This window comes from Besnoitia besnoiti, chromosome VI (genome assembly GCF_002563875.1).
Source record: "Besnoitia besnoiti strain Bb-Ger1 chromosome VI, whole genome shotgun sequence".
Lineage (NCBI taxonomy): Eukaryota > Apicomplexa > Conoidasida > Eucoccidiorida > Sarcocystidae > Besnoitia > Besnoitia besnoiti.
The window spans coordinates 2,469,236-2,494,077 of record NC_042361.1 but is presented as its reverse complement, the minus strand read 5'-3'; the positions used below and the strand labels follow the sequence as shown (position 1 = coordinate 2,494,077).

Sequence of the window (24,842 nt, the reverse complement as noted above, 5' to 3'; positions counted from 1 at the left end):
GTCGCTTTCGCGCTGGAAAGGCGAGCAGCCGCCAAGCCGCGCTTTTTGAAGCCTCAACAGGCAGGCCCGCTTTCGCACACGCTGTGGCAGGGAGCAAGCGCGGAAAAAGGAGCTTGCGTAGCAAAAAAGCAGGGAAACAGAGGAATCTGGTGGGTGTGTATGTCATGTGTTCCAGCAATTCTGAACAAAGGAAATTTTTTTTCTGAGGTTCGTTCCAGTGTACGTACAGCTGGGAAAGCAAACAAACTCTTGACTCCTGCGAAACAGGACCAAGGAGCACCGAAACCTCGGCGTCACACATAGAAGTGGGCTTCCTCTGGGTGCTGCAGACGCCTTTTTTTGTTTTTTCCCCTTCTATGCTTCGTTCCTGTTTTTGGTTTCTTGAGGCGTAGCACGTCTGGTGAGTCCGCGGAAAGGGCAACATTTCTCTGCGTCGTTCACAGAGTTTCTTAGCACGGACGTACGGTGAGGGGGTCAGCAGCCCAAGGGAGCGAGAGAAGCAGGAAGACATTAAGCTTTCGGCCACGCGCTGATCACTTATCCTCTCTAAGGTTTCGCGCTTTTACGTATTCCATCTCTTGCTTCCGCTCTGATTGTCCACCCGTGTCTACTTTCAGCTAGCTCCATAGTTCAGAACGGTTCCGATCTCTTCCATCTGCGTTGTGTCAGCGTCGCACGCTGATCTATCCTTCTGCCGCCTTCGCGTCGTTTGCCAGTTGGCCCTGCACCTTCTAATTAGCCCGGAGGTCTTCCGCCCTTCCCCTCTGTAATCCTCGTAGCTGCGCTTGCCTCTCTTCGCACCTGTCTGCTCTTCCTTCCAGCGGTCTCTCTCCCTAAACTCTTTCCTCTTCGCGTACGTCCTTCTTCGTGGGTATCTGCCTGGCCTGGCGGCCTTGTTCTCTGTCCGCAGTTGCCTCTCAGCTGCTCGATTCCTTCTCTTTCCGATTTCTCAACCTCCATGTCGCGCCGTCCTCAGCCTTCCTCTCAGGCCGGCCTTCTTTGACCCCGCTGTGCGTGCCGATCTGTTTTCTCGTTTTGCTCTCGCTCTCGCGCAGCCGTGGGGGGCACGGACTAGAAGCGCAGGCCGCAGGCCTCAACATTCGACCTTCACAATGGTGCAACCAAGGAAAGTCTTTTCTTTTCTGCTCCCTTCTCGAAGTCCCGCCCCGCTTTCTTGTCATGCGTATCGTCCATCTCCCTCCTCGTCGTTTTGTAAACTGCGTCTTTGTCTCCTTCCACGTCTGCGCCTATTTTCTCCGCGGGTCTCGTCGCTCCACCTTGCCTCTTTTCCCCCGCGGAGTGGCTCTGCGCGCGTCTAGGGCGGGACTGCGCATTGAAACGACCTTCGAGCAGATTTGGTGGCGCGTCCGCCTCCCGCTGAGCGCCTTTTCCTCCGCTTTTGCTGTCGAGGCTCATGTGAGGCGGCGCGCAGCCTAGCGGTGAGAGGCTTCGCCGCGAAACTGCTTCGTTCAGCTCCACCTCTTCTCCAGATCGCTGGCTATTTCCCCGCCGCCCTCTCCCTCCCCTTCCTCCCTCCCCTCACCTCTCCGCTGTTTAAAGTTGCCCCTGGCGCCGCGACCGTGAGCGCCGATGCTTTTCGCGGAGAAGAGATGGAGACCGCAAAGCGCCGGGGCGGGGCCCTGTCTTTCTCTTCGGCGCCCTCCACGCTTTTCCCTGCGCGGTCGACCGTCGCGTCGTCCTGCGTGGACGGCTGCGGGTCGTGCTGTGCGTGGTGCGCCTTCTTCGAGAGCGAGGCCGTGCTGTACCTCGTGCAGGACAACGACCCCTCTTCGGGTTTCGACGCCTTCGGGGGCGGCACCGCCTGGCAAGTTCAAGTCTCTCTGCTGTCTGTGCCCTGCCCGCTCTCCGCCGAAAGGCGCACGGAGAAGGCGCGGGCGCGCGAGGCCACGGGGAGCCCAGACGCGCGAGCAAGCGACGCAGCCCCCCCGCCGACTGGAATCGAGGGCGGAGGGGAGGAGCGACTTGCCGGAGCCGCCGCTGGAACCGCTGCAGGCGACGTCGCCAGGCCGAGCGCAGACGCGCAGGCCGGCGCGAACGAAAATGCGACCCTCGAAGGGGGAGCTGCGGGGGAAGGGCCTTCAGATGACGCGAACCCCGCAGGCCAGGAAGGCGCTCAGACGCCTTCAGCCGTCGGGCGAGATCGGGGACGGCCCGCGTCTGAAAAGCCGGCGGCTGGTAGGCCGCGCAGTGCGGCGAGGCGGAGACACAGTCCGAGCGTCCTGGAGCACCAGTTCGTGCTGCATGTGACTGCAGGCCGCGTAGACGGCCGCCTGTCGGGCGCGGTGGGGCCTGCGTCCGGCCCCTCCAGCCCTCCAGCGAGTCCGCAGGCGGCCGCTGCGAGCGCCGACCCCTTCGCGCCGCGTGTGCCGCCCTGCCGCTGTAACTGTCTCCTCGGATGCTGCGGGCGCGGCCGGAGCCGGGGCGACCCGCGCGCGGCCAGGGACAGCGCAGACGCGCGCCCGGGGCTAGGGGCCTCGGAGCCCCGGGGACGCGGCGGGGCGGAGCCCGGCGACGCTGAGGGCGCAGAAGGTGGCAGAAAAGGCCGGCGGAAGTGCCGCTGCCACGAGCGCAGCCGCGCAAGCAGAAGGCGGAGAGAGAAGCCCGCGGAGCGTGGGGCCGGCGATCAGGGCGGGTCTGGAGGCCCGCAGGCGCCGGAAGACGGGGTGGGCGACGGTGGGGACTGTTCATGTGATGAGGGGCTGCGGAGAGACTCCTCAGGAGCAGACGAAGGCGACTGTCGGGGCTCGGAGCGCGACGCTGAGGCCCTGCCTATCCTCTCGAAGACGCGAGAAAAAAGGTGCGCCTGTGGAGGGCGGTGCGCGTCTCCCTCGACTCGCGCTGCCCGGGGCTGTGCGTGCGCAGCGGGGGCGGAGGGGGGTGAGCCCCAGGGAGAAAAAGAGGCGGAGGGCGAGCCTGCGGAACGAGTCGGCGCCACAGGCTTAGGGAGAGAAGAAGGGACGCCCGATCCTCCGCAGTCTCTCGAAGGAGCGGCCCCCCCGGCAGGGTCGTTGGGAGACCCGGGCCAGCGGAAAGGTGAAGCGCGAGGGAGCGCCGAAGGTCGCGAGGCGTCTTCTTCCTCCTTGTCGTTTCTGTTCCCCGGAGTGGACGGCCGACTGGCGTCGCCTTTTGCTCTACCTGAGGGCGACAGCCGCCTTGCGGTCGCGGCGGCCTTTCCGCCTGCGGGCAGTTCGCCCACTGCGCCGGCTGTCCAGCTGCCGCTCTCCTCGTTGTCGTCCTTCTCTTCCTCTGCGTCGTCGTTTGTTTGCTCCTCTTCTTCTGCTTCTTCTCTCGCTGCGCCAGCCTCCTCGCTCGCGACGTCGGCGTCGTCGCCCTGCTGCTGCGAGTGCGCCTGCGGAGGGGACGCGAGCGACGCGTGTTCGCGCCGGCGCGGAAGGAGCTCAGGCGCCCTCTTGAGTCGATCTTCTGCAGCCACGTGGAAAAGCAGGGCGGACGCCGACGCGTCCGTGCCGTCTGCGCTGGCGTTCCCCTGCCCCGAGCTGTACGTACACTGGGGAGTCTGCGTCGAGCGCCTCGAAGAGTGGAAGACGCCGCCCGCCGGCCTCGTCCCCGCGGGCTCGCGAGTCGACCTCGGGTCTCACGCAGCCCAGACGCGTTTCCAGTGCTACTCGTCGTCTTGTTCTTCTGGTGCGGCCGCCGCGGCGGAGGGCCGCTGCCTCTGCCCTGTGGATGCGCGGCCTCACGGGGCGGGGACCGGAGCTCGCGAACGGGAATGGGCCGCCGCCAGAGGCGAAACTCGAGGCGAGGAACGGGACATCGAAGCGAGGGCGAGCGACGCGGAGGCCGCTACGGCGGGCGAGCCCGCAGAGACGCGCGGCGAACCACGCGGCCGCGCGAGCGACTCTGGAGGGCGGTGTGGGAAAAGGGCGAAGGCAAGGGTGCCGCTCCCCGCCTGTCCGTGCCGGTGCTGCGACACGCGGGGGGCTCGCGGCCGCGGCTGCATGTCGGGCTCACGCGCGCGGCTCGGGGACGTCGAGACCGACGGCGCGTCAGATCGCGGCAGCGAAGCGTCGGCGCTCTCAGACGACGAGGCAGTTGCAGCAGCGTTTTCCGCCTCTTCTGCGCGCTTCGCGTTCTGCCCCATTTGCGCAGAGGGCCCCCCGAGCCACCTCGCGGCGCCTGCGCTGTCTCCCCACGCGGGGGGGACGACCTACTGTGTCCAGCTGCCGCTCGGTCCGACGACGGGACCGCGGGCCGCGCTGCCGTTGGGCGTGCAGTTTGTGCTCTTTGCGCCGCCGTTTCGGTGGATAAAGCCGAGTGCCTATTCGAATTTCTTTTTCAACATCCATCAGGCAGCTGCGCGCCTCCAGCTGCGCATCGCAGCTGCCTTCCTGCGCCGCACACTTCTCGCCTCGCTCGCCTCCAGCTCCGCCGCCCTCGCGCCGACCGACGCCACCTGCGGGCAGGCGCCGCAGCGGAAACAGGAGCCGAGAGAGCCGGATTTCGAGAGCGAGCCCCCGCGGAGCTGTGCGTCTGCGACTGAGGGAAAGCGCGCAAAGGTCGCTGGGGACAGAAGCAGAGCGAACGGGGCGGGTGCGGCGCGACCAGAGGATCGCGGTGCCTCGCCGTCTGCAGGTGCCCGAGCTCCGCGAGGCGCCTCCACCCTTCCCGCCGCGTCGTCACCTGTTGCGTCGTCGCCCGCCGCGTCCTCGCCCGCCGCATCGGGCTCGCTGGGCGTGTGGCCTCTGCGTCCGACGATGGCAGTTCATTTGCCGCCGCGCTCGCCGCCTCGCGCGCATGCTTCCGCGCCTCTCACGTGGGCGGCGTCTCGTGGGGAGGGCGCAGTGTGGAGCCTCGAGCAGGCTGAGCTGCGCGACTTCGCCGTCGGCATGCCTCCGGAGTGGCAGCTAGTCGTCACTGCTTCTCTCACGTCCCGCCGCAGCTTCGCGGCGTCGCCTCCGGCTCCCGCCCCCCCGCCGCCGCCTCTCCGCTCTCCCTGGCTCCCGCAGGCGGCGCGCCGACCTCCGTCGTCTCCGTCGTCGCCCTCGACCACGGAGCGCAGTGACGTTTTGGCCGTGCAGGCAGTCCTCTGCGAGGCGGGACCTGCGCCGCGGGGCGCGGCGCGGGCCCTCTGGGTGACTGGGCGCGGCGCCCAGCACGCGAGGCGTCTGCCTTCACTGAAGGCGCTCGAGGCGCCGCGCTCGCACGACGGCGGCTGGCGGCCCAGACCCGGTGAAGCGCCGGAGGGGCGTGCGGCGGCGGGCGACTGCGGCAGATGGGGTGAGGAAGACCTCGGGGGCGACCGCGCGGGGCGGGCACGGGCGCGCGAGGCCGGCGCTCACGCTGCCGCGCCGAACGGGCGCTGTGGAGCGGGGGAGACTTCTGGTCCCGGAGGAGGAGACAGGAACGACGGAAACGACAGAGAAGACAGGAGCGCAGAAAGCGAGGCTCGCGAGGAGGACACGCCGCAGGAGGAGGAGGAGCTTGCTTGGGGGCCGACGCTGCGGGAGCTCTGCAGCGGCGCAGCGCCACCCCGCTGTCTGTTTGCGGCCGCGAGTCAGCAGGCGCGCGGGGGAGAGGAAAGCGGCGACGCGCCCGCTGAGTCGCGTTCCCCCTTCGACTCTCTCTTTTGCTGCCGCACCTGCTGGGAGAGTCGTCGCTGTCGGTGTCAATCGCTCTCGCTGGACGCACCTCTCGAATTTCTCTTCTCGTCTTCTCGGTTTTTCCTTCGGTCGCCTCACGGTGCAGCCCCTGCCCTCCCCCCAGGGAGGCTCCCGCCTCCAGGGGCTGGGTCTGTCTCATCGCGTCCGAGAGGAGGAAAGGAAAGCCGGCTCGCCTGCGGGCACGATCCGCGCGCCCACGACGCCTCGTCGTCACCGTGCACGTCTCCGCCTTTTCCTCTGCTTCAGTTTGAGTTGCAGCGAGGCTCTCGCGGCAGGCCGGAGGCCGGTCGACCGAGCGAGCGGGGCGGCGACGAGGATACGCCCACGGCTCTCCTTCTCTCTGCGTTTTCTCCTCCGTTCTCCGCGGACGCCGCGGAGGCGCCAGGCTCCTTCGCTCTCTCCCTCGAGGCGGCCTCTGCGCCGACGGCGGCCGACGCTCTCCGCAGGGCCCGCCAGGGCGCTCACGGCGCTCTTCTGCGGCTCCAGATGCGCCGGCAGAGAGAGTCCGCGGAGCCGCAGGGGGGGCAGACGCCTGACGCGCTGCGCGACCGGGTTCTTTGCGCATCGGCTCAAGCGCCGTGCGACGAGGCCGAGCCGCTTCCCGCAGGCACCTGTCTCGGGGTGTTCTTTCCTTTGCCGCCGGCGCAGGAGCCGCCCGCGATGCATCCAGAGGACGCGCAGCGAGCCGAAGAGGAGGCGAGGGGGGACTCCCGGCTTCCCTTGCCGGCCGCGGCGGTCCCCGCACTCATCGACCGGTGGCGGCGGCGCAGCAGCGGCGCCAGTAGCAGAGAGGCCAGCGATCCGGGTGACGAGGCAGCCGCCGCGAGGAGGGCAGAGGTGCTTGCGTTCGTCTGTGGGGCGTCTTCCTTTGGGGAGGACGACGACTCTGGAGTTTTGTCGCCGCTCGTCTCCTCTCGGGCGTTCCTTCGCTCGCCGCGGCGGTCTCCTCTCCTGTCCTCTTCGAGCCGCTTCGCGTCTCGGCGCCGGTCATCGCACGCCGACCGCGACCGCGCGGGCGAAGGCGGGGACCGGCCTCTGCGGTCGGCGCAGATGCTGTCGGCGCCAAGGCTCCGCGGCGAGCACGGTGCGCCCTTTGCGCACGATCTGCCTTACGAGTTCGCGGAAAGCGGGCGGAGGAGGCGGTGCAGCGTCTTCCGCCGAAGGAGCCCCGAGCGCCGGCGCGCCGAGGAAAGGCGCTGGAGCGACGGCGTCCGCCACGCGGGCGGACGCCACAGGCAGCTCCACGACGAGCTGGGGGAAGGCGCAGGAGCGACCGCTCTTTGGGCGCGGCCGCCTCATCACGAGGCGCGGCGAGACCGCGGAGAAGGCAACGACGAGAGGGGGCTTAGCGAAACCCGGCGGCTGCTGGCCTTGCAGGGGAAAGACGCCATGCGCCTCGGGGCGAGCAGGCGAAGGCAAATCAAACCGACAAAAATGTCAGCCAAGTACCTCGACCGGCTCTTGAGCAAACTCCTGAAACAACCCGTGCGGAACCCACACCACCTGCCTCTCCTCTCTTACGCAGACCAGCGCCTCCTAGCATTCAAGTAAGGCGTCAGCAGGGGCCCGACGCGCCGCCTCTTCTCGCTTTTCTCCCGCAAACTGCCCAACCTTTCGTCTCGCTCCTAGGTGGCGGGGCTGCACTTCCCGTTGAACTGTTTGCAGAAAAGCGGCGCGAATGTGCTTGTCCACATCGAGAGCGCTGCCGGCATATGTTGGATTTGCATACTTACATGCATATATTATAGTATATCATATTTTGTGTTGTACATTACACTATATTATTTATATTGTATTATATGGAATATAAAATAATGTCCTATTTATTATATTATATCAAATAGTATAGCAGAGGTAGGATAGTATATATGTTTGCGCGTATGATGCCCTCCGTATCATTATCGAGTTTGGTCTTCCTTCGCGTCTGGGGGTCAGCTGTCTTCGTTCTGTCGGTGCTTTGTTGGTTTCTTGGGGTGTGTCCCAGCGCGCGTCTGTGCGGTGCAGTGCTGCGTCTTCGTCTCGCGTTTCTGCGTGTCGCTGCCTCTCTGCTTTCACGTTCTCGTCTCGCGAGCTGTAGCGCGGCTGAGGTGGCGGCTCGCGCGTCGGTTTGTGCGGCGGATGCGCTGGGCTTTGACGCTGATAACGAGCGCCGCCCCTGGCTGTGCGTCTTGAAGTTTGTCGGCGCCGGTGGGCGGACCTCGCTCCGCATGCATGGGTCGTTTTCTGCGAGGCGTCTTGTGTGTGCCTTTAGGCGCTTCGAGCTGAAGGGCGAAGGCGAAGGAGAGAACGGCGAAGTCGAGGCCGCGCTGCTGGTGGACAGCGCGCCGAACTGCGGCGAGACGTCCTGCTTCCGTCTGCGACTTTCGGCGCTGCTGTGGGAAGAGAACAACTCGCTGCTCCACACGGCCAGCTACGGGTCGTGTGCGAATCACCTCCCGTCGGCGTCTCGCGCGCCCGCCCCCGCGCAAGCGTCCCCCCCTTCGACGGTCGAGACGTCTGTCCCTTCAGCTCCCGTCCACGACGTGGCGCCTCCGCTCGCGTCTTCGGCCGCGTCATGGCCTTCTTGTTCTTCTCCGGGATCGTCGTCAGTGGTGTCTTCTTCCCCGGGGTCCTCTCCGCCGAGCTCGCCGTCGTCGCGCGCTTCAACCCCGTCGGCAGCGCCCTGCGCGGCGCCGGCGTCGCCGTGCTTGTGGGTTCACTGGGGCCTGAAGCTCGGCGCGCCGGTCTCCGCCTCGCGTCAGGCGCGGGGCCTCGTCCGCAACGCGACCGCGAGCATCGCCGCCTGTCTCCTGCCTCCGTCGCTGGCGCTCGGTCTGCCCCCGGCGGCGGCGTCCGCCTCGTCGTTCGCTTCGTCCGCCTCGGTCGCCTCTGCGTCCTCCTCGGCGTCCTCAGCTGTCTCCTTCCGCGCGGCGGCTCCCCACGGGTCTTCGGGCGCCTTTGGCCTGGGCTTCGAGACCCCCGAGGGGCGCGGCGCGGCCCCCGACTTCCGCGTCCTCGTCCTCCAGCAGCTCGTCGCCTGGGTGGAGAGGAAGCTCGGCGACGAAGAGACCGACGAGAAAGCCCGCGCCGCAGAAGGCGCGGCGGTCGGCGAGGGGCAAGACGCAGACGCGCAGCAGCCGAAAATTGACCTGAACTCCTGGGTGCAGCCGCCCGAGCGCTGGAGGCCAGCGGGCAGCTACGCAACCGACAGCTACAGCGTGGACTCGCCGACAGTCGAGCTGTTTGTCAGCGAACGCCGGACGCGAAGAGGAGGAGGAAAGAGGAGGGAGGACGCGACCACCGCCCCGACCGGCCTCAAACTCCACGCAGTCGATCTGCGCATCCCCAAGACACTCTACGGATACCGCGGTGAGTTCTGCCCACGCGCCCGCCCCAGCGGCTGGGGCTCGTCTCAGCCGAAATGATCAATTCACGGCCGCGCGGAGCGCTGCGTGACAAGGGTGCGCTCGTGGAGTAACGCGTCTCTTTATGCCGCGCGGGGGCCGGGGGAGGAGCTTTCTTTCTTGTTCCTCAGGCGGCGCCGCCACGACCAGGGCTGGTCAGCTCGCGCGGGTTCGATTGCCTTCTCTCTGTGCCGCGCTGCAGAGGCTTCCTGCTCGCTCTGCGGTTTTTGGTGTCGTCGGTCGTCTCGCCTCTCCTCCATCTCGCCTCTCCTCCGTCTCGCCTCTCCTCCGTCTCGCCCCTCTTCCATCTCGCCTCTCCTCCATCTCGCCTCTCCTCCATCTCGCCTCTGTCGCATCTGCCGCGTGTCCGTCTGACTTTGCCGGTTGCTCGGTGTCTGCTGTCTCTGCGCGGCGGGCGACTCGCGCCTGCGCTCGGTTTCGGGGTCGGCGACGCGCTCGCCGTGTGCCTGCGGACTCGTCGCTCCGTCGCGCATGCATGTGAGTCTGTGTTTTTTATGTTGTCTTTAGTCCTCGGCGTCTACTTTGTTTTCCACTCCGACCGCCCGCCTCTCGCCTGCCGCTGGTTTCACCAGCGCTACGTGGAGCTCCCCCAGGACTTGTTTGTCTCCATCGACCGCTCGCCGGCGATCGAGACGCAGCCGCAGAAGTTGTTTTCGGTGCCGGCGCTGGCGCAGCAGCTGCACGGGCTGCAGCAGAAGCTCGTGCGGCTTCTGGCGCCGTCTTCCTCTCTCTTCTCGCCCTCCTTCAGGTCGCTGAAGCAGCGGAACGCAGCGGTGTCGGACGACCAGCGCCGCGCCGTCCACGGCGGAGAGGACGCGGAGAGCCGCGACGTGTGTCACCCGCTCTTCACACTGACTGCGAAGCTCCTAGACCAGCCTTGCGCGCCGCTGCTTTTCCAGCAGCAAAAGCTCATCGAACTGCTCGTCTCCGAGTCCGCCTTCATCTCGCCGACACTCGACGCAGCACGCAGGCGCAGGGCGGCCTGCCCGAAGTCCTCCCGCGGGAAGCGCTCAGCCGCTGGGAAGGCGGAGACTGCGGAAGCCGCGGAGAAAGAGGATTCACTCGGCTCGGAAGCGGAGAAAGACGCCCTCGCGGCGAAGCGGTTGACTGAAGACTCGCAGACACAGGAGGGCGAAGAGGACGCCGCAAGCTCGCCCGCCTCCTTCGCCTCGTTCGCCTCCGTCCAGTTCTCACCCCAGGCTCCTGCCGCCGGCCTCCGCACGCCGCCCCTCTCGCGATCGGCGTCGCCAGCCTCCGCGCCGCTTTGCTCAGCTTTCGTCTCGGCTTGGTCGTCTCCGCTCTCCTCGTCGCGTAGCTGCGCGCCCTCTGCGCTCGACTCGGCTGCGAGTCACGCGCGCGACTTCCCCGCCGTCTCCTGTCCGCTACTGCGCTGCGCGACCGTCCTGCTGCGGGCGCTGGAGGGTGTGAGCAGTAGCGAGTCAGGAAAGAAAGAGGAGACGGCACACTGGGACCAGCACGACTCAACCTTCTGGTCATGGCTGTATGCATACGCGTCCCTTGAGCGCCTACAGTGGACGCACGAAGCGACGCTGCAGCAGCGGAGGCGGATGAAGGAGGAGATGAACGAGCTCCATCACGAGAGGCAGCGACAGAGGCCGGATGCGGGAGCCACGGAGACAGCTGAAGACGCTAAAGCCGCAGACGAGACCGATGAGACGCCCTGCTGTCCGCGGGCTGGGGAGCCGCCGCGTTCTGCGTCGCCTCCTCCTGTCTTTGCGCCGTCACCGAGGGGATTCGGGTCAACTCTCGCGTCTGAAGACGCGAAAAAAACTCGTTTTCCTCTGCACTCCCATTGTATCGCCAGCGGCGGTACCTGTCGTGGAGAGGCTGCTGCTTCTTCTCGCAGAGTGCTGGCAGAAGTCGCGTAAAAACCGGCCGCTCATTCGACTCCTCATCGCCGTCTTCGCCGCCCCGCTGCTTGCGGGACGCGCCCTGCAGGTAAGCGCGTCATTGCGTTGTCAATCTGCTGGACTGAGGGCGCAGCTCCTTCTCTCGTCTTAAACAGCCAAGCGGCACCGTTTTGTTAGTCAGACAGGCCGTAGGTCTGCGGATTAAATGCGGAGCGGGGCAGCAGGACTCAGTCCTCGCAAGTGCAGCTACGTCTGTGTTTTCATGCACGTTCATATATATGTATATATATATATATATATGTATACGCATACCTGTATATGTATATATGTGTATGCGTGGGTGCGTGCAGAGTGCAGCCGGATCTGCACTCCGCAGCACGTCAGGTTTGTTGTTATCCGTGAGTCAACGCTTGTCTTCCGTTTTTTCTGCTGCATCTCCTCAGGCGCTTCTCGACGTCCTCCGGGGATGCGGACTGACGGACCGCCAGGCCTTCTTCCGGCAGTGGGCCGCACACGTGGAGACTGCGCCTTCGCCTCTCGTGGACGTTTTTGCGTCGCCGCTCGCATCTTCTGCACGCGTCGCCGACTCTCTCTCGCGGCACGCGGCCTCCCCGCTGGCTGCTTCTTTCGGGTCGCTGTCGCCCTTTCCTTCGACCACACCCCCGCCTTCCTCGCGCCTGGGCTCTCTACCCCGAGAGCCGGAAGGCTCGCGCAGCGCGCGAGATGCAGAAGAGGCTTCTCCTCCGCAACGCGGCGGAGTCGACGCCGCACACGTGGCCGGAGAGACTGGGCACGTGAGGGCGGAGCAGATGCTGCGGAGTGTTCGCCGGTGCTTCGCGGCGTCCGACGCTGCGGTGATGCGAGCGGCGCTGTGGTACCTGGAGAGCGGCGGCGCGGGCGAGGCCTTCTGGGCGGGACTGGGCGTTTCGCAGGCGGAGTTCACGCGGCTCCTACGCGAGACTGAGGCGCGCCGGCGAGGTGGAGACAGCGGAGAGAAGAAGCGGCGGCCGCGGAGGGCCCCCGTCGCATCGTCGGTCGCCTCGCAGACGTCCTCGTCGCGCTCGTCGTCGCCCTCCTTCACGGGGCCGCTGTGTCTGTCGGGCTTCTCCCCTGCGCTGCCGGTCGACTCGGCAATTCGCGCCTCCCACTTCGTCCCCAGTCCGCAGCCCGCGTCCGTCGTCTCGCCGGCGTCCTCCGCCTCCTCCTCGGCGGCGTCGGCCTTCTGCTCGCGCAGCATCTCGCTCTCGCTCTTTGAGCGGTCTCGGTGGATGAGCTGCCCGCGCCGCGCGAAGCTCCTCTGCGAGAAGGCGGCGCGAGCGAAACCGCGTGCGAGCGAAGGGGAGGCCGCCTCCAAAGACACACACGCGGGAACTGGCGGTCACAGCGCTGCGCACAGCGGCGCCCCCCCCGTGGAGGATCGCCCGTGCGGGGCGAGCGAGGCACCAGAAGACGCGCCGCGCCTCGCGGACGGCGCTGGCGAAGGGCGCATGCGGAAGGACTCTGCTGCAAACGCCGACGAGGCGGAAGCGGCGGAGGCCCTCCAGCACTGTCTCCTTTCGCTCGCGCTCCTCGCGCGGCAGCCTCGCGCCCATCTTCCTTCTTCCTTTTGGAATGAGCGACAGGGGAGCTCCGAAACCGACGCGCCTCGCGCGAAGGACCGCAGTGCGCCGGGCGGCGCGCGCGCCTCCAGCCCGCAGGCCGCGGAAGACTCCTCGTGTCGAGGAGAGCGCGAGGCACCAGCGACGCCTGAGAGCGACGCGGAGGAAAGGTGGGAGGAAGAAGAAGCGACGCGCTGCGCGCTGGCGCTTTCGGGTCTCGCTGGAGTCCCTGTCAACGTCGTGCTCACCTCGTTCCGCGCGGAAGTTGCGCGCCTGTCCGCGGAGTTCGCCGAGCTCCTCGAAGCCATCTGCGCCCACCCCTGCCTCGAGCGCTGCGCCTGTCGCCTGGCCGCAGAGCCCGCCCGCGAGGCCGCGGAGGCGCCCGCAGACGCACAGGCCGACCCAGAGAGCGGCGCCACAGCGGCTCGCAGGCGCGCGGCGGAGGGGCGGGGAAGCGGAGAAGAACGAGAAGGGGCCGGAGAGGGCAGACAAGGGGGTGAAGAGGGCCAGCAGGAATCCGTCCGAGGACAGGAGCGCCCCGAGTGGGAGCAGGCGTGTGGGTCGCCTTTCCTCCCCCTTGAGGCCATCGAGCGTTTTCAAGAAGTCTCGTGCAGGCGAACAGACCCCTGGCGCCTGCGCTGCGGCTACCGGCCGGTGAACCTCCTCGCGTGGTGTCAGCGCGCTTCCCTTCCTCCTCTTTCCGCTCCCTCGCCGTCTTCCGCCTTCGCGGCTGCGCCTTCGGCGGGGGGTAGCAAGGCGAGCGCAGGCGACGCAGGCGAGCCGCCGTGTGCCTGCTGTCCGCGCGGCGTGGGAGGCCGGCAGCCGGGGGCCTGCTGCTGCGTGTCGCTCTTCAGCCTCGTTGGCAACGCGCGCGCGCGCAGCCTGCCGCTTCTGCTGCGATGCGCGGATAACGAGACGCGCTTCGCGCTCCTGGTGCTTGATCTTGCGCTCGATGAACTCCACCAAACACTCGTCAGCCGCCTCTTCGGCGTGTACCGACGCGAGCTCGACGCGGCGGGCGCGGGCCTCCCGCTGGGGCCATCCCCCCCGACCCGCGACGGGGATGCTGGCGCCCGAGACGCGCGGGAGGCTGCGGCCGCACCGCCAGAGGAGGCGAAGGCAGAGCGAGGAGCGAGTGTATTGGAGACCGGTGAAGTGAGACGCGAGCGACAGCGGCCGCGCAGGCCCAGACGAGAAGGAGAGGCCCGCAGCAAGCCGACGTGCTCGTCGGGCTCCAGTCTGTGCCCCGTTGTCGACAGAGTGAATCGAGAGAGACTGCGGGGGTTGCGTGAGATCTGGCCTGCCTGCGTCTGCTCGCTGGTGCCGTTACTCGATTCTCTGCTCCCCGGCCTCGTGATTCTTCATCCATGGTACGAACGCACTGCGCCAGCACGCGACGAGGCGCCCTGGCTTCCTCTGCAGAGAGGGAATGGACGCAGAGACGACTGCTAGAACACTGGCTCCGCTGCGATGTCATCGGGGGCCGGAGGCCTGCAAGGCCTCTTCGCGCCGCTGTGTAGTGAGGCTTTGGTTGGCGTTTTTTCACAATAAACGTGCCCGCGTATAGCCTAGCCCCGGTAGAAAACTGTCCTGACCTGCCTTCTGTATACGGGTTGTGAGACCATAAAGCGCGGAAAAAGAGACCGCCAGCCAGAGGAGATTTCGAGCTGGAGGGCACGCGGCGTGAAGGAAAGTTTTCTCTTAAACTCGCGGCTCTCGTCTACATGGGCGTTGTGTTGAGGTTTTTTCATTGGGAAAAAAATTTTGCTTGGTTTCAAGCTCCACTCGAAAGTGAAAATGTCTCATATTTGTTTAGAATGTTCGTGTCTCTTTCGCAGAGAAAGTAGGCTTTCGTTTGAGAAGGAAGAGACGAATTCGTTTCGCGTGTGCCGCCGTCGACATAGTCCGGCGCGGTGGCTGCTTCGCGTCTCCGCCGGGTGTGTGTCTTCTCTCCGGTGCGCAGTGCTTCGTCTGAAGCGATTTTTTTTTTCTTTTTTCGACGTTGGGAACTCTGCAGGTACGAAGAAGTGGACGCGCTGTATAGCGACTGGAGGTTCACGATGAAGTTCCTGCAGAGCGAGCTGTCGGGCGAGCGTCTGTGCCGCCAGTCGTCTTCGGTTTCGGCGGGCTCCTCTTCATCGTGGTCAGCTTTCTGCGAAGGGGGCAGAGCGTCGCATGCGGCCTCTACCGCCTCGTTCTCCTCTGTGGGGTCTTCTTCTTTCGCATCGTCTGCCACCTCGCGCGCGCCTTTGTCTCCGTCCGCGTCTTCCTCTCTCCTTGCGCCGCCTCCGCCCTCGGCGCGAGGAGGCGACGGTAGCGAGGGCAGCAAGGTCGCTGAGACAAGAGCAAGCAGCGGCGACCGCGAGCTGCCGCCCTCTCTTCACTTTCTTGTCTCCGTGACACGTCGGCTCGAGCGCTGCGTTATGCGGCTAGTCGGCCTCTGCGAAGAATACGTCGACGGGAAGTTCTCCTTCTTCGTTCAGGTCAGCTTCTCTCCCCCCGATGTCAACGAGACTGCGCTTCTCTCCTTTCGAGGGCCTCTCTACGTCCACGCCGCGCCGCCTGTAGATGTGGAGACGTCTGTGTGCGCTCTCAGACCACGCTGACGTCTGAAGAGGCAGGCGCGGTTGTGTAGTGATCAACGCGGAAGTGCACGACAGTCCGTAGGGCTGCTTGTTCCGCCTGCGAGGTCGATGCTGGCAGATTGAGCGAAAGCCATTGTGGGCTTCCGGCACTCACAGGGACTGGTACAGGTTCTCGCGACTACACCAGGAGCGCTCGCGCTGACCCTCGCGCGCCCCTGCGGGGGGCGGGGCGTGTCTTGCATATGGGGCATCGTTTTCGTATCCTCTCGCGGCGGCGCTCGCCCTCTGTCTGTCTCCTTTTTTGCCGCTTTCGTGTTTCGTCGCGTCGTCCGTGCGGTGCGGGGGCTTCGGCGGCGGTCCCACACGCGAGCGTGTGGGGTTGAGCGAACAGTGTGGACTCGGCGAGCGCATCGCGCCTCTCTCAGTTATTCTGCGGCTCTTGGGGGGTCTGAGCGTTTGTACGTGGGAAAAAAAGCGAGGCAAAGACGTGTAGATGCACTTCGGCACACGCAGACACTCCTGTGGGCGGATTTGTCTGTTTTCAGGCTCGCAACGGCCCCTCTGCGCTCTCCTGCCTCTTGGTCGAGCAATGCATCCAGAAGTCTGTGCTGAGCGCGATCGCCGTGGTGAGGGAACGCCTTCAGCCGGCAGAGGGCCTCTTCTCCGCGGTTGTAGTTTGTAGCGAGCGAGGCAGACCAGATCATCGAAAAGCTAGTAGGGAGAGTGAGAGCGAGAAAAAAACGGGTTCAGTTGCCGTTTGAGGCCGCCCTGTGTGCTTGGTGTGTTGTCGTGGGGCGTGCAGATTCTGCAGCACCTCTCGCTGTCGCTGTCTTTCTACTACCCGGCGGTGGCGTCGGCGGTGTCGGTTTTGCCGACGGGCGGCTCGGCGGCCTCTGGAGTTTTGGCCTTTCTTCCCTCTCTGTCGAGCGCCAAGTTCATTCCGCCGTCGCCCTCTCCGCTGCTTCTGGCTGCCTCGCACTTCGACGAGAACGCAGTCCTCCCGCCCTACGTGCGGGCAGTCCTCGTCTGTCCAGCGGCGAGGCCCTACCTCGAGCGCGTGAAGGGCCCGGTGCTGCTGCGGCAGCTCACGCGCCTCAGCGAGCTCCTCAGGTGGCGGCGCGCCGCCGCCGGCGCCGCCAGAAGAAGCGACGTGGACTCCGAGGGCGGGGCGCCCGCGAGGCTGGGCGGGCCGCGGCGCGCGAAGGAGGCGGCGGAGGATGGCGAGGGCAACGGGCCCGCGTCAAGGCCCGTCGAAGCCAAGGCCAGGGGCGAAGGCGAGAGCGGCGACGGCGAGAGCAGAGATACCGAAACGAGGCAGTGGGGCTCCGCGTCCGTGGCCAGTCTGCCGCAGGAGTCGTCCTCCTCGTCCTCCTCGTCCTCCTCGTCCTCCTCGTCCTCCTCGTCCTCCTCGTCCTATCTGCCCCCCTACGCGGCTGTCTTCGGCTTGCCGTTTGCGGCGGAGCGCGGTGCGCGCCTCAAGGACGACTTTGTGAGTCTCCACGTCCTCGGCGACCTCTCGTGGACGCTGGAGGAGCTGCAGGTCGCGGCGGCCGCGGCCCTCGCGACTTCGGAGTCGCTCGCCGCCGCGCCGCAGTCCTCGTTCGGCTCTTTCCTCTCTGCGGACGTGGCGTCTGTCCACGCGCCCGACGCGTCGCCCGCTGCCGCCGCCGCAGCCGGGCTACCGCTGTCTCCGCTTCACTTCTACGCGCCGTGTCTAACTAGCAGGCTGGCGCTGCGCGCCCGCGCGCAGAACTGCATGCTGGCCGTCAGCTCGAGTCCAGTCTTCTTCCTCAATCTCCTCGTAGAGCTGATTCGCCAGCGCAAGAGTCAGCAGCGGCTCCTCCGCGCCTCGGCCGCGGGAGAGAAGTGGAGGCGCTCCGAGCGGAAGAGGCGCCTGCCCTTCTCCTCCTTCTCAGGCCGCACGCGGAAAAACAGTCTCTTGCCCGGCCCCCGCGGCGTCGCGGGCTTCTTCTCACGCAGCTCGCCAGTCGTCGGGCGGAAGGGCGACTTCTCCCGCGACGACGGAAACGCCGGCGAGGCAAGGGGCGCCGCCGAGAGGGAGAGAGAGGCGGAGACCGAAGACGCGACGACGAAAAAGGCCGCGCATGCCGCGAGTGCGGACGACGGGCGCGGTGCGTGGCTGGACTTGCAGCGCAGAGAAGGCGAAGAAGAAAGTGCGACGGCCGCGCGTGCGCTCAACGCGCACCTGCTGAGCGAGAGGCGCCGGAGTGTCGCCGAAGTCCTTCAGACGCTCGAGAAAAGCAAAGGGAGGCTGCAGAAAGTCTTGGGCGGAAGGCGTTCACGAGCCTCCCATGCGTCGACGTCTTCTCTCGCCAGCTCGCGAGGTTCTTCGAGGCCCTGGGGGCGGCAGGGGCTATCGGGCTGGCTCTCGCGGAAGGCGCGGCCGCCAGGTCGGTTTTTAGTTCCGTCGCATGCGTCGCTCGCCGCGGAGCCCCCCCGGTCGTCCCTCACGTCGCTGCATCTGCGAGAGCTGGCGGCGTCTCTGGCGTCCTCGTCGTCCTCCTTCCTCGCGTCCTCAGGCGCCGTGTTGATCCAGCGAGACGTGGAGATCTACAGCTACCTGCACGGACACGCGCTGCGCTTCCGCACCGCGCCGCCCTCGCTGCCGAACCGCACGCCCGAGCTGCTTCAGCACCTGCCTCTCCTTCTGATGCTTTCGCATCCGCAGCTCGCGCCGCTCCTCTCTGTGTTTTTGCAGCAGCGAAGGAGCTGCCCTTCCGCGCAAAGTGCCGAACGCCTGCGCACAGACTCCGCGCAAGGCGCGCTCGAACTGCAGGCCCTCACCGACGCCGCCGTCGCGGCCGCGACCGCCGGCGAAGAGCCGGATGGGCTGCTGGGTGAAGAGGAAGAGCGCGAGCGAGAGGACGCAGAGGAAGACGAAGAGGAAGACGAAGAGGAGGGAGAAGAAGACTACGAGACGGATGCGGCGTACTGCGAGAGTCGACGCGGGAGCTTCTTCCTCGGCGCGGCCGGCGACGCCGTGCGACGCACGGGGCGAAGGCGAGGAGGAAGGACGAGCGAGGAAGAGGCAGACGTGGAAGGAGCGAAGGGGGAGGAAGAGACAGCGGACGGGGAAAAGGCCTTCGACGGAGTTCTCGCCAAAGACGAGGGCGCGAGAGACTTGGAGTTCTCAGTAAGCTTCGAGCAGAGAGAACTTTCTCGAGACGCGGAGAAGGGAGAAAACCGCGGCGCAGAGGAAACTACGCGTCGCCCGTGGGTCTGCGATCCCGCAGACGGCGGCGTGGAGAGGAACGGCCCAGTCGAGCTGCCGCAAGACGAGGAGGAAGGAGGAGGCGGCAAAGGACGCAGCGGAGACCTCGACCAGGCAGCGGAAGAGACGCCAGTGCTGCGGCCTGCGCCAATTTCCGCAGAAGGCGGCGAGGTGGGGCGGAGGCAGTCGCGAGAGAGCGTGGCGTCTTCCTCGTCGATTCGCTGCCTCGCTCGACGTCCCACGCGTTTGGTGAGGAATGAGAGGAACCAGTCACTTTTGAACGTCATGGAGGCGCTCTTCTTTCCCTCTGCTCCCTTCAGTCAGCGCACGTTGGCCTGGCCCTTTTACGGGGTGTCTCCGGCGGCAGGCTCCTCGAGCGCCTGTTCGCCGCTGCTGAGGCCCTCCTCCTCTGGACATTTTTCATCTTTTCGCTCGCCGGGTCCGCTGCCGTCGGCTTCTTCCCGCTCCTCTGTCTCTAGGTTCTTCTCGTCCCCGATGCCACCGCCTCAAACGGCCCTCTCGCGCTTCGCGTCCACTGCGCCGTCTTGGCCGTCATCAAGTCGCCTGGTGGAGCTGGCGTCCTGGGGCGACCCCTTCCGTTTGCCGATGCGGAATGCGCCGATCTTTCCGCCGATTTTCGAGGCGCTTTCCGGCGACGGCCGCGAGGAAGAAGCCGACGGGGGCGACGAGGAAGAAGCTTTCGTTCAGGCCAGCGCCACCGCGGCCGCGGTCGCGGCGTGCGTCGCCCTCAACGCGCCGCCGGAGGCCACGGTGAAGGCGATTGCCGAGGCGCGAGCCCGCAGCAGCCGGCGCCTCCTCCGCCGCATTCGGAGTCGCCAGCGCAGCGCCAGTTCCCACGGCTTGCCGCTGGCCTCCAGTCGGGCTCCAGGCGTCTCCGCCGCGCCTGCAGGCCTCGCCGACCTGGCGGGGAGACTCCCGCTCCGCTTTTTGTCGCCGACAGCGGAGAAGGGAAGCGCGACGGAGAGTGGGCGGAAAGGAGGAGACGACGCGGAGGCAGAGAAGAGAGAAGGCCGAGGCGAAGAGGCGGAGGCGCCGCGGGCACAAGCGGACGACGAATCACGGGCTCACCGGGTCTCAAGGGGCAGCGGCCCCGCGACGGAGCGTAAGGACGAGGGGACGTCGGAGGGAGTGGAGGCGGAGAAGACTGGAGATGGGCGACATGGGGACGGCTCTGAGACGACCTCGGCGCAGGCCACGACGCCTTTGCCTGTCGCCGCGCTCATTAAAAAGCCGTTCATTCCGGCGCTGCCTCTGTCTTCCTCCCGCACATCCGCCGGGGCGGCCCCTGGGTCGTCTCTGCCGTCTTCTTCAGCTGGCGCGGGGAAGCTGTCCTTCTTGTCTTCGCTGGAGAGGCGCGGCGACGGCCCAGAGTCGTCTCGCTTCAGCGCAGGTTTCTTCTCGTCGCGGCAGCTCTCGGCGCTGTCGTCGACGTCCACGTCCCCGCCGGCTCGCTGGCTGTTGGGCGTCGAGGCCTTCCAGCCCCACATGGTGGGCCCGAAGGGCCTCTCGATCGCGCTGCTGCAGCAGTCCCCGATTCGCCCTTTCCTCTCTGCGACCGCGGCGGTCCCCTTCGACGCCTTTGAGCGGACTCTGCGGCATCCGGTGAACCGGGAGACGCGCAAAAAGCTTCAGCAGATCATTTCCGCGCTGGACATCTCTGGCGAGATGGAAAAGCTGCGTCAAACAAAGAACGCGGCCAAGGCTGCGGCGGCGGCGGCCCGCGCGGGGGCCGCAGTGGCTCGCGCCATGGGGCAGCAAGCCCCTGACGGGGCCTTTGCGGCGTGCGCGGTCGTGGGCGGGGAGACGGTGCTGCTACACACGGTGGTGCAGCTCGAAAAACTTCTGCAGAAGGCGCGGCAGCTCGTGCATGCGCTGCATCTCCCGCCCGACGCCTTCCGCGACCTCCACCTCTTCTGCTGCAACTCGCCAGCCGACGGGCGCCGGCGACCCGGCCGCGGCGAAGACGAGGCGAGAGGAAGGCCCGCCAGCGCAGCGGGCAGCGGCAGGAGAGGCAGCGGCAGGCGAGGCAGCGGCAGGCGAGGCAGCAGCGGAGGCTCGAGGGACAGGAGAGGCGCCGAAGACGCCCGAGGCCCCTCGGGTGGGGCCGACAGGGAGGCGCATGAGGGAGAAAACAGGAAGAACAGAGCGCCGGAGGGCGGCAACGCCGACGGTCGAGACGCGGGAGCGGAAGGTCTCGATAGCAGCAGAAGTGGAACGGACGAGCGAGAGGCGCGAGGAAGACGAGAGTTGAGGTCGCCGTTCGCGCGGCGGGGGGCTAGCCGGCGAGCAGAGTCGAGGGAAGGAGACGGCCGCGGGAGATACGACTCGCGCGAGGAGAGGGAAAGACGAAGCGAGGCATTCGATGTCTACGGGGACCACCGAGAGGAGGAGAGACGCATCTTAAGGAGAGAGAAACAGCTGAAAGCGATTCTGCAGCAAAATCCTGAGCAATTGTGGAACTGCGTCAAAAACGTCTGGTGCACGCTCTTCTCTCCAAGCGTCGTTCTCGCCGTTCAGCGGGCCCAGCTGCGCTTCTCTCAGGTGAGGCACAACAAATTTTCTTAAATCCAAACGCGGCAGTCGCGGGGGGCAGAAGGCGAAAGGCTTGCTGATGAGGCCTGCGCGTTTGTGTGGGTGTATGCGTGCGTGTCGCCGCGTCGCCATGACAAGAGTGAAAAAAGCGGAGACATGCACAGATCTCGAGGTTGAGCTTCACTCTGTTCTCTGTCAGACGTTTTCGCTCGACTGTGCTTCCGTCTTCCTCGTCTGCACGAATCGGTTCGGGAATCTCTTGTTGCGGTGACTGTGGGGTCTAATCGATAACGTCGACTGCCATCGGTCTGTCGGCTCCCTCTCTCCGCGGTATGTGCTGTGGATCTCAGTCTGCAGCGAGTCTGTCTCTCTGTCTCTCGTTTTGTGTTTCTGTCCCTTTGTCTGGGGTTTGAAGGCCAGGGGGAAGTATCTTATGTGTTTACGTCGTGTGTGTTCTGGTGGCGTCCTCAGATTCGCATCGCGGTGCTGTTGCAGCTCGTGGAAGGCATCTGCGAGGCTTCGTTCCTCTGCCGCACGGACATGGGCAGCTTGTGTCACCGCGCGGCACCGCCGCTCTTCGCCGAGACGCCTTCTTCGCTCCACGCGCGGGAGGGCCGCGAAGGCGGAGAGCGCGACGCCGAGATGGCAAAAGAAGAGGACGCGAGGGAGGCAGAGAGAGCCGAGGATGACGCCGCTCTCACCCTTCCTCTCAAAGAGAAAGGTCAGGGCCGCGACGACGTCAGCGCGTCGCCGACGTCCTTCCCTCCGGCTTCCCGCTGGTTGCGCCTTACGTCTCCTTCGCGGCGTTCTTCGCCGTCGCTGTCGGGCGGCGTGCGCAGGTTGTCCCCCCCTGCAGGCGCGAGCGCTGCGTCTTACGCGCGTCAGCTTTCTTCTGCATCGCGCAAAGGCCGCGAAAGGAGAGAAGAGTTGACTCCGCTGTCGTCCTCGTCGTCGTATTACGCGTACACGGCTGCGAGTCCACCCGAGGACGCGAGACACGTGAAGGAGCTGTACGGAGAAGTCGTCCTCGGCATGAGTCTGGCGCCTCGCGAGCTCCTCGAGGGCGCCGTGATCAGCCCTGGAGACCCCCTGCTCTTCCGCGCGCGTTACTCGTCGCCTGCGCAGCAGCCGGCCTCTCTGTGGGGCGTCGAGGAAGGCGAAGAAGAGGCCACAGACGGCGAGCGAGAAGAGGGCCGCGGGCCGGAGGCGAGAGACGAGCTCAGCGCTTTCGAGGCGCGCCGGGCGCCAGAGGCAGGGAATGGCCAGGAGGAGCAAAGTCGCGAGAAGAGAGGAGAAGAAAAGGCAGAGTGGAGTGAGGAAGACGGCGAAACGACGGGCGATGTCGAGGAGACTGGGCCGCCAGGAGGCGACGAGCGCGAAGGGAGGCTGCAGCAGGAAGGCGAGGGAAGAACTCGCGACGCAGAAGCAGGCGCAGGGTGCGAGGGCTTAATCGCCTTGGTGGGGCGGGACGGCCGGGGGCCACAGGAGCCCGCGAGCGCGCCCTGCACACGTCGATCGACTTCGCAGCCTCACGCGCGAGGCGTGTACTTCCCAGTTTTGCCGCGTCCTCAAGAGCCGGCGCGCAGTCCGTCTGCGTCTCTGCCTTCCCCTTCTTTCTCTCAGGGGTCGCAGCGGGAGGCGTCTCCGGGGCGCCACGGTTTTGTGGTGGTTCCCCGTGGCTCGTCCTCCTCTCTCTCGCGGACGTTCGCGGGGATTTCGCAGCCGCCGCTCGCGCGCGCTGCCTCGCAGGCCAGCGTCTGTCCCCTGTGCGGCGAGCGCTGCGGGAGCGCAGCATGCAGGTGCATCACCACGCAGACGGGTGCGCGGGTCTCCCCGCCGCGGCTCTACGGCTTCTCGTCAGCCAGCACGCTTCTGCGGTGTTCCTCTGCATGTGTGCTCGTCTCCGCCGACCTCAATGTGGAAGGGCTCGAGGCGATGATGGCTGTCGACGGCGTCATCGCCTGTGTGCAGGAGCAGACCGTCGATCACCTGCACCAGCGCCCGTCGCGAGCGCCTTCCCACTCGCCGCCACCCGTGCTGACGTCCCCAGGGCGCCCCCTATTCCCCGACGCCTCCGGGCCCTCGTGGCCCCAGAACCGCGGCGGCGGGCCCCGCCGGCCCGCGTCCCACGCCTCGAGTGTGGGGCGCGTCCCCTCGCCGGCCCCCGTCGTGGCGGGGACAGCGCGGGGTCGAGGAGACGGCGCCCCCGTAGGGCTGCAGGCCCAGGACTCGAGAGCCGGCGTGCACCAGATCCCCGGAGGAGGGACGGGGCGCGGGAAGACCCTCGGGGGGCGGCGGTTCTCGGCGCGGCGGCAGGGGGAGGCACCGTGCCGCGAAGAGTGAGAGCGGAGTATCACCGCGAGAAATGGGTGACGGACAAAGGCTGGAGAGAGGCACACTTGCTGCAGGCCGCCGCGGTCGCTGTAGAAGCGGAGAAGGCACTTGGCTTCCCGCAGATCGTCCACGGGATGTGGGTTCGAGGCGACACAGACGACGACGAGGCGCGGGGCCGCGCACACAGGGAGCCGGGCGGGGCCAGACGCAGGGCGCGAAGAAGAAAGCAGGGCGAAGGCGGCGGGGCTCCTCCCGACACCCTCATCCTCCTCAGCTCGAGGTCTGTGCCCGCTGTCGAGCGCGAAGACACCACGGAAGAGTTGCGGATGCTGTGAAGAACAAGGCGGGGCGGGAAATGGCACCTCGTTCTTCACAGAAAGGGGCGTCTGACAAGGGAGAAGGATGCGGGCAAAAGGAAGGGAGGCGCGCGGGCAGAACGAGGAGTGCGCGTGGACGTATCTTTTATAGCGCAGTGCCGTGCCTGAGGAGGGACGCGCAGAGCCAAGAAGGAAAGGAACGGTCAAGAGAGGGAAACAGAAGAGAGAGAAAAATCGCGGGAAAGAATGAAGGCGCTCATGCAGTGTCGTTGCCTGGCAAGAAGGCAGGAATGTGAGAGTGGGGCGGCTCGCGTGCTCTTCTTATTGTCCCTGCTTCGCGTGATCGCAGCGAAGGGTGTGTTTGGTCTCCACGTGCGGAGCTCGGTCTTGAGAGAGATTCTGAAAGGGCCTCTTCGCGAGAAAATCGCCAAACGGCACGCCGCAACCCAATCAGATTCGCTCACGCAGGCAGTGGACCGAGTGAAGCTTGGGAGATAAAACTCGCGGACACGACGCGCCGCACTCGGTGTTGTCTCTTCACTTTCCGCCGCTGTCCCTCTCACCGTCAGCGCCCTGCTGGCGACAGACGACCTGCGGGCTGATCCTTTCATTTCTCGCGAACCGCCAAGGCGCACTGAGGAAACGACGCTCCAGCCATTGGCCGCAGGGCTTGTCGAGGCGCCGCTCAGTTGCTCTCGCGTTGCCCTCGCTTGTGACAGCCTCGTCTCCCCCCCCCCCGCCCCCTCATCGCTAGGATTGAATCGAGGCACGGGAGCTTGAAATAGGCAAGTGGAACGCAAGTCGCGATTTTCGCGGGCACAAGGATCCACGTAGGCACACGCAGAGAGGCCCACTGGATCGCATGCGTACACGTGCACATGCATTCACACATACATACGTACAGACGTACATACAGAATGTATATTCATGCACACATTCATATACATAAATATATGTATATATATAAGTAGGTTGTACGGATGTACAAGCGCATCTTGGTCCTCCCCGTGCAGGAAGAAACGGTAGTGGCAGGTGGCGATGCGACTGCCGGAAAGGAAAACAGCTTGTCGCCACGAGAGTGAGCCAGGTGCACTCCTTCGCCGCACACCACCGCCCCAACAGTGTGTACAGTTGCGTACGTCTGAGAGGCGCAAAAACGCAGCCGAGCCGGGTAGTTTTCTGTCGTCGCTTTCTCGTCGTCGGTTGCGACAGCTGGCGGGTCGCAAGCGCACAGCGGAGAGAAGCGGCCGAGCTTACGGCGCGGAGACAGCAGAGTGCAGGGCGGGGACGGTCTGGCAAGAAGCTG

General features: G+C 66.1%; 1 protein-coding gene across 1 annotated transcript; it reads left to right on the top strand.

Moving 5' to 3' along the window:
- Positions 1 to 1,610: 1,610 nt before the first annotated feature.
- Positions 1,611 to 23,228, top strand: BESB_067640 (uncharacterized protein; the record flags this gene model as incomplete). The annotated part of the gene is made up of 9 exons (XM_029365157.1): positions 1,611 to 7,189; positions 7,627 to 8,990; positions 9,554 to 10,468; positions 10,872 to 11,005; positions 11,361 to 13,885; positions 14,533 to 14,998; positions 15,646 to 15,726; positions 15,903 to 20,894; positions 21,357 to 23,228. 9 exons carry the CDS (start codon positions 1,611 to 1,613, stop codon positions 23,226 to 23,228), a joined length of 17,928 nt encoding a protein of 5,975 aa, XP_029218740.1.
- Between the last annotated feature and the right edge of the window lie 1,614 nt (positions 23,229 to 24,842).